This window comes from Prinia subflava, chromosome Z (assembly GCF_021018805.1).
Source record: "Prinia subflava isolate CZ2003 ecotype Zambia chromosome Z, Cam_Psub_1.2, whole genome shotgun sequence".
Taxonomy (NCBI): Eukaryota; Metazoa; Chordata; class Aves; order Passeriformes; family Cisticolidae; genus Prinia; species Prinia subflava.
The window spans coordinates 99,215,813-99,229,080 of record NC_086283.1 but is presented as its reverse complement, the minus strand read 5'-3'; the positions used below and the strand labels follow the sequence as shown (position 1 = coordinate 99,229,080).

At 38.5% G+C, this 13,268-nt stretch overlaps 1 protein-coding gene across 1 annotated transcript in view; it reads left to right on the top strand.

The window, feature by feature from the left end:
- The window catches only part of TNPO1 (transportin 1), a 74,248-nt gene that overhangs the window by 28,309 nt on the left and 32,671 nt on the right, over positions 1-13,268 (top strand). Inside the window, exons 5-6 of the mRNA XM_063421958.1 lie at positions 8,716-8,865; positions 12,593-12,699. Coding sequence (XP_063278028.1) covers positions 8,716-8,865; positions 12,593-12,699 — 257 coding nt within the window. The remainder of the gene's footprint in view (positions 1-8,715; positions 8,866-12,592; positions 12,700-13,268) is intronic.

Sequence of the window (13,268 nt, the reverse complement as noted above, 5' to 3'; positions counted from 1 at the left end):
CGAGTCCTTCTACACAGGACTGCTCTCACTGGCTTCTTCTTCCAGTCTGTACTCATATCTGAAACTGCCCTGACCCAGGAGCAGCACCTCCACTTGGATTTGTTGAACCTCATGAGATTCTCATGGACTCCTTTCTCAGGCTTGTAAGGGTCTCTCTGGGTGGCATCCCTTCCTTCTTTTGTGTCAGTTGTGCTGCTCAGCTTTGTGTCATCTGCAAATCTGCTAAGGGAGCACTCAATCCCACGTAACAATGACTACAGTCTGCACTCAGACTGTGTAGGGGGGGTTTATAACCATTATGCCCTACAGCAGTTGTCTGCTTCATCTAAAGTGTCACACACTGGCAGTTCAAGCAAGTGTAGATTCAACAGGACAAATTTTTAGTTTGATATTTCTAAGGAAAAAGCATTCATATAACTTCAAGTGATGGATGTTTTTCTCTGAGTCAGTAGATCTGCTACTGATCAGAGAAAATTCTGACTGGCAAGCTGTAAATCTCAGGAGCTTTGAACATTGCAAAATAATAAAGAGGTCCCAGCTTTCCTCACATTCATTCCCCTACAAAGAAAGAAGACTGATAAAGTCATAGGTAGAAACTGAAAACTAAAGACACTGAAGATGGATTTATAATTGCTCAGAAGAGCAGCATGGTCACCCAGCAAAGCATCTTCATTTTCACTGGAACTCTTAACCTTCCTGGTAAGAACTCTTGTGTAGCAAAACACAAAAAAAAAATCTAAGGTCCTAAAATAATAACAATAGTAGAATATTAAATGTATGAAAGTGTATTGAATTAAAAGCAGGTCTGTGCTATTTTTTTTCGTATTTTAGCTAGATACACAGCTGCTTAGGAAGAACACCTCCTGTAGTGCCAAAACTATGTTCTGATGTTTACCAGAGTGCAATCTAATATTGCTAATTAAAAGTCTGATGATATTGTTCAGAAAAGTCAGGCAGAATGAAGGGAAGGAAAGAAAAAAAAAAAAAAAAAAAAGGAAGCACACTGAGTACAGACTTAAGAAATAAAAATGAGGAGGTTTTCCTTTCATTAGGTGGTCATTATAGGGGGAGAAGCTTTACTGGCTGTAAGGGTATCAGAGAAACAAAGCAGTCTGGCCTTGAAACAATATTGACACTTGTGTGATACCTCACAACTTTCTGTTAAGCTATACCTGTAAGATATAGACAGAAGGAAAACTAATCAAAATTTCCACTGTGCAATTCCCTGTACAACACCAGTGTTGTATCCTGCATTTTATGTTTCCAATACTCAGCAGTTTGAACAGGATTCTGAATTACTCATTTTGATAACACAGCCTTAGGTTACTCAGTCAAGTAATCCTTGTCAACCAACAGCTATTCAAATGACAGGTTATCACATATTTTAATATATAAGGTTTACCTTTGATATATTCAGAGAGTGACAAAACCTCTACTCGTCTGACGAGGCAATTTCTTCAGATAGATTAATGACTCTAAATCTGTGTTCATTCACTGCCAGATGCTGTCTAAGCAAGTTCCAGTGGTACCATCGTAATTCCCTTTTCTTATGCACTTGATTAAGCACAAAAGTCCATGTTGTCATCCTCCTCCCCGCCCTCAAAAAATAAATGCCAGAGACATTACGTTACTTTTCAAATGTTCTCAAAGTACAACACTGTCCTGCATTTGTTGTATAGTTCGGGACCTTGTAGTGAATCTTGTTCTCATAACACTAAATCCCTATTTCTTACTAGTGATTATTCTGCTCTTGATAGAATTCTAGGACAGCTTTAGCTGCTGAATCAGGAGAGAGCACATGAGACTACATGAGAGAGCAAAAGTGCTGGGACAACCAGGTTATGGAGATTTGATAGGCTGAAAGTAGAAGTGCAACCAGAAGATTAGTTCTTTAACCTTTTCTTGTCTTTACAAGGAACCTTTACAAGTCTGTAGAGATATACCGAATTTGGCATTCTGATTGACATGTGGTAATTATTATTTAAAATACAAAACCTTCCAAAACTGGTTGTAGTGGCTGACATTCCCCTCCTCATCTGGATATGGGAGACAGAATATAACAAAAGTCCCTGGACTGAGATAAGGACAGGGAGAGATCATTCAGATTACTGTCACAGGCTTAGGGAAATGGTTTACTCTATGACCAGTCAAATCAGATTAGGGTCATGACAAATCTTAAAAGCACTTCCCTTCCACCAGGCCCCAACTTTACTCCAGCTTTTCTCTACCTCCTCTCCCCCAGTGATGCAGGGGGACAGGAAATGGAGTCTGTTGTTAGTTCATGACATGTTCTCTGTGCCACTCATTCCTCCTCAGGGGGAGCACTCCTCATGCTTTCCCCCTGTTCCAGTGAGAGGTTCCCTTCCACAGAGGACAATCTTCCACAAGCTTTTACAACATGAGTCCTTTCCACAGGATGCAGTTCTTCACAAACTATTCCAGTATGGATCCCTTCCATGGAGTGCAGTCTGCTCCAGTGCAGGCTTCCCATGGAGCCACAGCCTCCTTCAGGCATCCGTCTGCTCTAATGTGGAATCCTGTATGGGCTGCAGGTGGAGATCTCCTCCACCATGAGCCCCCATGGGTTGGAGGGGACAGCCTGCCTCATCATGATCTTCACCACAGGCTGCAGGGGAATCTCTGCTCCAGCAGCTGAGTATCTTGTGCCTCTCCTTCAGTTACCTTAACGTCTGCAGGGCTGTTTCTCTTACGTATTTTCATTCCTCTCTACTCAGACTGCAATTGTTCTTGTAATTTTTTTCCTTTCTTAAATCAGAGAATCATAGAATATGCTGAGTTGGAATGGGTACATTAAGATCATCACACACCCCAAGAATCACACCATGTGCCTGAAACTGTTACCCAAATGCTTCTTGAACTCTGTCAGGCTTGATGCTGTGACCACTTCCCTGGGGAGCCTGTTTTAGTGCTCAGCCACCCTCTGGGTGAAGAACCTGTTCCTCATATCCAGCATGAACCTTGCCTGACTCAGCTTCATGCCATTTCCTCAAGTCCTGTCTTGAGAGCGGGCACCTCCTTTTCTGCTGTTTTTCCCACCATTGTTGGTGCACTCAGCCTTGGCCAGCAGCAGGTCCATCTTGGAGCAATTTGGCAGTAGTTGTGTTGAACTTGGGGGACACTTCCCCAAGTTAACCAACAGTTTCTTTTTGGTCAGCAGTTCAATACTCCTCCTGTATTGTCCACAATTTAATTTTATTTACACCATCATCTTAAGAAGCATAAGTTATTATTCAATAAATACGTGAAACTCAGTATCAGCAGAACATTTCCAGCTTTGTTTTGGTCTCTTACAGACATTCCTAAGCTTAGGCAATTGAGTTAAATTATTTTCCATGACTCACATAAGTCAATGGAGAGCACTGATTAACTTCAGTCTAGCACTGCATTTCAAGGTCATTTATGTGTTGACATACACTGAATGTTTTGAAATGCCATCACTCCACTCCTGATGTGATAGTAACCATATCCATTTAAGTCAGAAGTGTTACACTTAAGGCATAGTCCAATATAAAAAAAAAAAAAAAAGCCAGGATTTTTTTTTCTGCTAGTAAGCTTGTGAAGCTCTTTTTGTGCTGTATTATTGTTTTTGTGCTGTATATATTGGGACAGAAGAAATTGTTCATTTTCTGCTTCCCATATTACACAGTTCTCATGGGATTCTTAGCTTTTTGGTTTTATCTCTTTTAACAGTCAGTCTTATTAACACATTGGAAATCTTCATATGCAACACTAACATTAGTCATTGCAAATACATTTTGTATTTGTACATAGTCAATCTATATCAATAGTTAAAACATAGAATGACAGCTTATTTCTGAAAAAGACTTTACAGCTTTAATGGATATCAACATACAGGCAGTTTTGCCTTAGAAAAGTCTCACCCTCACATCTAGTGTTGCCAATATCACAAGATATCACAGCAAAATGTAGCCATGCTGATAAATCATTATATCACAGCTTGTGAATGGACAAATGTTCTCATTCCAGTCACTCAGTTCTTTTAGCTATCTAGCAAGTTATGTGTGACTTGCTGGTCACAGTAAAGGGCAAAAAGCAAATGCACAGACTGTGGAAGTTGGGGCACAGCACGGGAAAGACATGGAATAGGTCTAGAGGAGAGCCACAAGCACCACCAGAGAGTTGGAACAGCTCTACAGTCAGGAAAGGCTGAGAGAGCTTTGAGGAGATCTTATTGCAACCTCTCAATACTTGAAAGAGGGCCTACAGGAAAGATAGGGACAAACTTCTCAGCCAGGCTTATTGTGATAGGAAAAGGTATAATGATTTTTTAACAAGAAGGTTGGTTTAGATTAGATGTATGGAGAAAGTTTTTTACAATGCGGGTGGTACAACAGATTGCCTAGAAAGTAGTGATTGCCTCATCTCTTTAAACATTCCAAGTAAGATTGGATGGGGCTTTGAGCAACCTGATATAATTGAACACATTTTTGCCCATGATGAGGGTGTTGGATGAGATAACCTTTTTAGGTGCCTTCCAACCCAAATCATTCTATGATTCTAAAAGGCATGGTGAAAAATATGTTTATCTGGGCTTGCAGATGGGCTACAAAAACCTTGTTGCTTTCACATGTGCAACCTTTGTCATACAAACCCTCAGTAGAAGAAATGTGGCTGAGGATACACTTCGGTTCTTAAAAGCACTGCAGTAACCCTAAAATAATTTGTGTAGTATGGCTATGCTTCTGTTTGCTCTGTCTGTTATTAAAACTTGGAACTAGTATGAGAATTTTAAAACAGAATTGAAAATTTACTGACAAACCAATGATAATTGTTATATGGTTTTATTTTAAAGTGAGGCAGTGTGAGAGAGGAATCTTCAGCTGATGAACTGATTTGGCACCAAAGATGATACCAAATGCCAGAGGTCTGCTTCACATTCCTTCTTTTTCTTGTACTATATGTTCTTGTCAGCTCTGTACTTCCAAGTTGACTGAGACAAAAGGAGACAAGACTGAGCTTTTTTGATGGCAGAAGCATATGGCTGACAGAACTAATCACAAAATCTATGAAGACTGAGGAGTGTCTTACTCAGCTCTTAAGCCATCTGCCTGTAATTTTGGTGTTACAGCAAGAGTTCCATACAGACCTATATTGCTATCTTCTGATGGTGTAGCTGTTAAGTTGTTGAACACCCTCTATTCCATAAATAACCTTGTCCAGTCATACCTGATTTTTTTTTCTCAAAATAAGATTTTAGGATGCAGTGTTATTTCTTTATTTTTTTAATGCTCGGATATCAGATTTTGTGCTGCTTCTCTGTCTCAAGTGGTTGGTGTTTAGCAAAAGTCCTTTGTGATTTCTGCTTGTCACTTGTCAATCTGTTGATAATTATTTTGCTTTTTTAAAATTTTTTCTTCTGTTTTTCTCATTTTGTTACTTCTTTTTCATTTGTCAGAGATGCCACTTCCATTATGAATCCCATGGAATCTTTGTTGCAGATACCTGGGATAATCACTTTCTGTGAAGAACAGGTTTTCTGTTATCTTGGCTAAAAGAATGGATTAAAGATATTTCATACTGCTGCATACCTTAGAATAGTCTGTGAAGAAAAAGATGGTCCTGAAGTTTTACCTTCATGTGATTTTTATTTTTATCTAATCTGATTGACTAATCAGTTTGTTTTTGACAAAAGGAACTTAATAATGTGGGGATGTCTGTTTGGTTAAATTGAAGCTGTTGCCTCATCCCTTTTTGTAGCTGTAGCCAGGCATTCTAATGGATTAATGTTTTTCTTTAATGCGGTGTTTAATATTTTCATTTAGAGTTTATCCTAATAGTGACTAGCCTACTATATTCTAATCAGACTTTGGTTGTCACTGATTTCTTTCACACCAAAAACATAGTACTAGATGGTAGAGAATTACAGTACCTGTTGTATTTGATGTCTGTGGCTGCTAACAATAATGGTTTTTTGTGGTTTGCAAAACTTTTAAAATGTGGAAATTAAAGGAGGATTCCGTTGACTTCTTTTCTCCTCAGGCACAAATTTAAATCATCATAGTAATTCATCAATTACTGAATTTCTTGAAAGGTGCGTGTACCTGTCAATGGATGACAGTTATGTAAAGCAATCAGAGTTTTACATGCTTGATGGTGCATGAATTGATGTGAAGATTTTACTTGTAATTCAGAAACTATCTCAAAATTACTTGATTTGACTTGCCAAGTAACTGTGGTAATACTTGTGATGCCTCACAACTAGGTTGTGAGGTTGAGAGAAGTTTGTCCTCACATACAATCTTTAGGTTTTTTTACTTAAAATAATAAACCCTTTTTTTCCTCCCTCTCCCAGAAACAGTGCTGGCAAGTGCAGTGCTGTGCAAGTGAAATGAGGTTTATTTTTTATGTTATTTAGAAGTTGGTATTTAAATCATATAGTGTAGGTAAAGTTGTAGAATTGTCTCGAATACGTATTCATTGGGTGGACTGCTAATTTATAAAGTTACTGAATTCTGAAGGATATGTTTGTTTCTATATCAATACCTTTGTAGTTCCAGAGCATTCTAACTAATGCTTCTTTAGAAGAGCTGCAATGTGAACATGAAAGACAAGATTAAAAAGTGTATGAAGTCATTCTGGTTTTGGCACTCAAAATCAGTTGATTAAAATGAATTTTAGTTTCTGATCAGCCAAACAATCCCCTCTCTTCTGAAAAGTTCTGTTTCTCTTCTAACTGCTATAAAATGTCCAATGTCTGTTATCAGCCATTAGTAAGACATTGCAGTGTTGTGAGAGTCTTGGTGTTGTGGTGCAGTAGCTTCAGTTTGAAAGTACTTTATATTTGAAAGTTGTATCTCTTATTTTTGCTTATCTTTATTTCTGTTGGGTTAATAATAGTTTTGAAGGGCTGGAATAAAGCTATATGTAGACTAATTCTTGGCACAAAGGAATTCCTTATTTTGCCCAAATCAGCACTTCTTTGAAAAAATTCAACAAGTGGCTAAAATGCTGATTAAAATTAGCTTCCAGTGCAATTAGGATTGCTGTAAACTGTAAATTTAAATTTGTGCATAGCGTAAACTAACCCTTTCTATATAGAACATTCAGATCTTTCACTTTCAGCATATCTCAGACATAATACCAAGTTGCTTTTGCCCTTGGTTAAGAATGAAACATGAATTTACCCTACTGTGAATGAAAAATATAGACTGTTCTTTTTCCATTCCTCTACTTGGCCCAGTAACTTAGAAAAAGCTCAGTGAACAGAACTCAAACTGTTGCCTGAACTTAAATGCTTACTCAATTCAGGTCAGTTCTGGTTGCATTTGTTTTGTAGCTCATGCTGTGTAACACTTACCTGTTAATGTTGTCTAAAGATTTCTTTTCCTCTGCTTCCTCTAATTATTAATTTAATAGATCAGCATTTTGAATTTCTGAAGGTATTGAAGTACTTTACTTTGTAGAAAAATTGAACACTATTTATGTGGGAATAGGGGTAGAGGTTTTACTGCACAGTCCTTACATCATTTCCATATCCTACTGTGGTGAAACTGGGTTTTGTACAGTGTCAGTATTGCAGCAAGCCTGTCAGTGTAATCAGAATGTCTGAATGTCTGGCTGAAAAACGTCATTAATGAGTTTCCTGTGTCGTGTGACTTCAGGTCTATTCCTTGCCTATATGTCTATTCGAAATTTTGTTTTAAAATGTAGAGTTTATAATCCAATACTCTATTCCTGTATCACACAATATACTGAGTATATATAATGAGATAATGTATCACAGAATCACACAATATACTGAGTTGAAATTGACCAATAAGGATCACCAAGTCCAGCTGCTGGCTCTGCACAGGATACCCCCAAAACACACCTTGTGCCCAAGAGCAGTGTCCAAAGGCTCTTTGAACTCTGTCAGGCTGGTGCTGTGACTGCTTCCCTGGGCAGCTGTTCCAGTGCTCAGCCACCCTCTGGGCGAGGAACCTTTCCCTGATATCCAACCTGAACCTCCCCTGACACAACCTCAGGCCTTTCCCTCGGGTCCTGTCACCTGAGGGTGACCCCAGAGCAGAGATCAGTGCCTGCCCCTGCTCTTCTCCCCACAGGGAAGCTGTAGCTGCAGTGAGGTCTCCCCTCAGTGTCCTCCAGGCTGGACAGACCCAGTGAGCTCAGCTGCTCTCACACAGCTTCCCCTGCAGCCCTTCTCCATCCTCATGGCCACTCTGGACACTCTGTAGCCCTGCATTGGGCTGTTGTGGCACCAGAGCTGCCCCAGCACTGGAGCTGAGGCTGCCCCAGAGCAGAGCAGAGCAGGACAATGCCCTCCCTTGCCCTGCTGGTGCTGTCCCTGATGTCCCCAGGACACGGGTCACCCTCCTGGCTGGCAGGGCACTGCTGGCTCATGGTGACCTTGGCACTGAGCAGAACCCACTGTCCCCTTTCTGTGGCTCTGCTTTCCTGCGTGTCATTCCCCAGTCTTCTGCACAGCCAGGGCTGCCCCATCCCAGTGCAGAATCTGACACTACCCTTGTTGAGCTTTATATGTTTGGTGATTAATTTGTGTACTCTGAACCTGAAAAGGTTTGGTAGGTGATTTGATGGGTGTAGGTGGAAGGAGAGATAAGGAAATTAAGATTAATATCTATATATAAGCTTTGATCTTGTGGTATTGTTCTGTAAATCTGTTTTTTTTCTGTGAGTTGATCAAAGATTGACTGTAATTACTTTCTGTTGCAGATGAGCCAACACGTTCCTTGAGTGGTCTTATCTTGAAGAATAATGTAAAAGCACATTTTCACAACTTTCCGAATGGGGTAACTGACTTTATTAAAAGTGAATGTCTGAACAACATTGGTGATTCCTCCCCTTTAATTAGAGCTACTGTAGGTAAGTTTGTTCTTAATGCTGTCCTCTGCATACTGAAAATATTTCTGATATGGGTGAGAACTGTACTGGGACATAAAGATTACTAAATTTGTAAAATTGTTTTTTTTCTCATAATTGTCACAACCTCACCATGATTCAATGAAATTTTTCTTTATTGTGAATATAAAGATGTCCCAGTTTAGATTCCTGGTATCTTAGAAGTGATAGTGCAATTCGCTTCATATTTCTTTGAATATCAGTTTATTTGAATCTGCTTAGATTGAGCTTGCTGCCAGCTTATATATCTGAAAACAGGAACACAGTAAAGGTCTGACCTAAGGACTATTCCAGTGCTCTGATTGCATCAATGAAATGTTTCTGCTAGCTGATTTTCTGCACCCCCTGTGTGCACACATGTGCACAACCCTTCAGGGAATCATCATACCGTACATAAAGCACTCATGTAAAGGGCTTCTGTCAGAAAACAGTAGATCAAGTGTGGTATACAGAACTTTATAGTATCATAAAATCATGAAATGGTCTCAGAAGAGGCCTTAAAGATGATCTAATTACAGTGAGACGTTTTATTTGTTACGTGAATTTTTGATTTTGTAAATACGTTTTGATACATATCTTTCATAAAATACATATATTTTGTTATATACATCATTATATACATATGCTATACTTACATTTTTATAATTTTTACTTAATTCAAGGTAAAGTTGCTTTTCTGTCTGTTCTTTGATAATATGATTTCCTCCAATATTGTAGTAATTTTCCTGGTCTGCTCAAAAACTAGAAAAACATAAAATATATGTTTGAATACTGAAAATGGGCATGGGTTCAGAAGTTCAGAAAAAAATTCACCTTGTCTCAATTGACTCTTCTTATAAAATAATCTACCAGTTACTGTTTAGAATAATTTGGTTTTTCTGTAGGATTCCCTCTCCAGGCATTCAGGTTATGGACTAAAGACTAGAGAAAATTACTAATTTCTTAGCTTTTTCCTGTTCTCTTGCCAGTTGTGAAACTGCTTTACCGTGAATTCTGTTAATGATCAATGTTACTAATGAAAGTAGAAACAAGTCTTTGAGTGGCAGCCATTCTTTGAATTTCAGGTTGTAGAGGTCGTGCTTACTTCATTGTCCTTAGGAGTTTTCAGTGGAGTACAATGGAGCTAGCTAAGCTAAATAATAAAAAATAAAAATAATTAAGCTAATAAAGATATTCTAGCTCTGTTTGGTTTGCTATCTTAGGGTTGTTTGGTGATGGTCTGTGCGTGGTTTTTTTGAGGGAGGTAGGGGTTGGTTGTTTTCAAGCACTTACTCTTTGATTTTTCCTGATAGGAAATGCTTGTGGATTAATAGCTCAATTATTGTTCAGCATTGAGTGATGCTTGAAGGGGTTATTAGGCATGTGTGAACTCTGAAGATGGGTAGCAGCTGATGAACTGCGTGCTTGCCTCAGTGTTGCTGTTTCACCTGTGTTTGGCACTCTTCTGTTTGAATTGTTGAATCCTTAGAGCTGTCTGACCTTGGTCTGGTACCCACTGGATTCTAGTGAGAGATGTAAAGATGTTACTGCCTGCCTAGAGTGCCTTGGTAGCATGAGTTGGCTGGTGGAGATTAGAGCTGCTCTTTCCGATGAGTACATGTTTTTGCAGTTCAAGCACTATCAATTTAAGTCACTTATTATTTATCACTATTAATTTAAGTCAAATGCAAATAACGTCTCAGCAACTCTGAGAGCAAGATGAGCAAGTACATCAAAATGGCATCAGAGGAGATTTAATGCAGTATTCACTCTCCTTTGTGGTCTCTAGCAGCTAGTGCTAATCAGACAAAAGGTGATTATTCCCATCTTCAGAAGTCACCTTGCTGAGGAGAATGGCTTGAGACCAAATGATAACTGCACATAAGTTTGATCCTTACTTAGGTTATCCTTTTTCTAATTGCCAAATGAGTAAATGTATCTTCTCTGTGCTGTTAACCTGTGGAACAGGTTTTAAAAACCCCTGTGCTAATTTTGAAATATAGATTCAATATGAATTTGTTGAGCACCCACAAATCTACCAGGATATAAATACATCTCTTTTGAAAGTGTCTGCAACTGTTCTTAAAACTTTCTTGGGACTCTACTCTGGGCAGGACCTTAGTGTACTTCCTGATGAAAACAAGCAGGGAAAATAGTTTAAGTATTTGAAAGTAGTGGAGGAACTGGAGAGCTTTCAGGAGGAGACTGAAAGCTAACAATTGCCCTGTAAGTCAGAATTTTGTTATGAAGTTCAGCTTTAAAAGACTTTAAAGCTTTTAAGGAGTTCAGAAATCAGCTTCAGGAGTTACAGAGGTAAAGCACCATCTGTACAGAAAGTTTTATAATAACATGTATGGTCTGATGCCAGACCATTTCATCCTCTAAAACCAGTTCTAGGACCTTGAAAAGATCCAGCATATTGCATCAAAGGAATAATGCAAAATATCTATTAGTTACTGTGTTTCCTCTCTAGAATGTCCTTTGTTCTGTAATGTTGTCCTCAATTCTTGTGTATTGAACAAGAATTTTAGCATTTTATTCCAAGGAAGAATGATGTATTGTGAGTAGCTCAACAGGGGAACCTTGGGAAGCTTTTTCCATCGCTTTTTGCTTGGGAGATTTCTAATTGTAGTAGTGTCGAGTTATTCTGTGTCCATACTCCTTAAAAGTAACTGCCAGTAGCATAAAGGATTGTGGTAGCTGTTACATTTTACATTGAGGCAAAATGGACTTATACAAATTCAATCCTAGTTTATAAGTAGCCTTCTCTGTTGCTGTCACCTAATTAGTTTTCCTAGGATTTCCATATGTGGTGGAAACAGAATTAGTGACTCTGGGCTGACCTGTCTGTTTGCTGGCTCTCACAGCTCCTAACTGGATGACCTACCATAGTGTTTAAGCTCTCAGTAGGTATCTTGGTGTTAGAACGTGTCCTTAATGTTTTATGTAAACACAGTGAAGTTGTGAACACGTGATTTATCACTAGGTTGTAGACTTATTGAATGATCCATGAAACTGTATTTTATATCTTAATTTTGTGTGATTCTTTAGAGGAGCTTACTCATTAGTAAGTCCAGTCTACAGATTAGATTTCCTTAGCTTGCTTTACCTGGACAACCCAGTCCTGTTGCATAACCCAGTCCTGTAGGTGTATTTTTAGAGCGTCCTGCTTGAACCACAGAAGAGAGAAAACAAACAGTGGCTTCTGCCCATTTTTACACAGATCTCTAAGACATCCTGCATGCATGAAATGCAGTTCCCTTCTCTGCCTGATGGGAGGCAAAGCACTGTCTCCCACAAGAATCCATCCCACATTCATGCTTTCCTATCATACTAAAAAAGAGGTTACTTGGGGTGAATGCTCTGTATTTATTAAAGGTCTTTTAGACCCAAAGCTGTCCTGCTGTGTTGTTAATTGTAAATTATACAGACATATAAATGTTATAAATCATAATCTCCTTAAGTGAAGTTGACTTTCTTGCTTGATTTCTCCTTTGCAAGAAGGAGCAACCCACCTCTGCTGTTCAAAGACCTTCAAATAACATTTGCAATTACATGTATTTCCTCTTTTTATGCATGCCAGTCCTTAACAAAACCATAACTTTCGTAGCTCTTTAGGTATTTGAGAGGAGAAAAATACAAAAAAAAAAAAGAGATCAAGCAAGTGAAAGCACGTGAGATCTCAGTTTCTCCATTCTTCTGTTTCTTTTAGGCATTCTGATAACAACCATTGCCTCAAAAGGGGAGTTACAGAATTGGCCTGAGCTCTTGCCAAAGCTTTGCAGCCTGTTGGATTCTGAGGATTACAATACCTGTGAGGTAAGGAGATTTATAGAAAGCACAAGATGATATCAGAATTTCATTATTTTTACCTGTCTTCACAGACACTAAGTATATGTCTAGTATTGTATGCATGTCTGTATGTATTTATACATGCCCATGTGTTCTCCCTGCAGAACAGTGGCTCAGAGTTGATACTTTTTCTTCTACCTGTGGTCCATGTTCTTATTGTTCATTCAAACAAATTGATTTTTTTTGGCATAAAAGTAGAGTAAGATTGCAGATGGATAATCATAGTATTTCAGCTGAGAAGTCTTCTGAAATTACTGCTCCTTGATGTCTAATCTTTTAGGCACCATTAGCATCATTGAGTTGGTGTTGAATTTTGTCTTACATAAAAGTAATGTTCATTCTTCTTGTAATTTAACCTGGAAAAGTGTCCAATTGCTATATCAAGGTGAAATGAACCTGTTTAGTCTGGGTGAAGGGAAATAAGTAAATAACAGTTTTAAATTATGAGAAAAAATACAAAGCTATGGCCGCTGTAAAAAAAATAAAGATTATGATCACACGATTTGAATTACTTGATAACATCTCTGTGAAAGTGT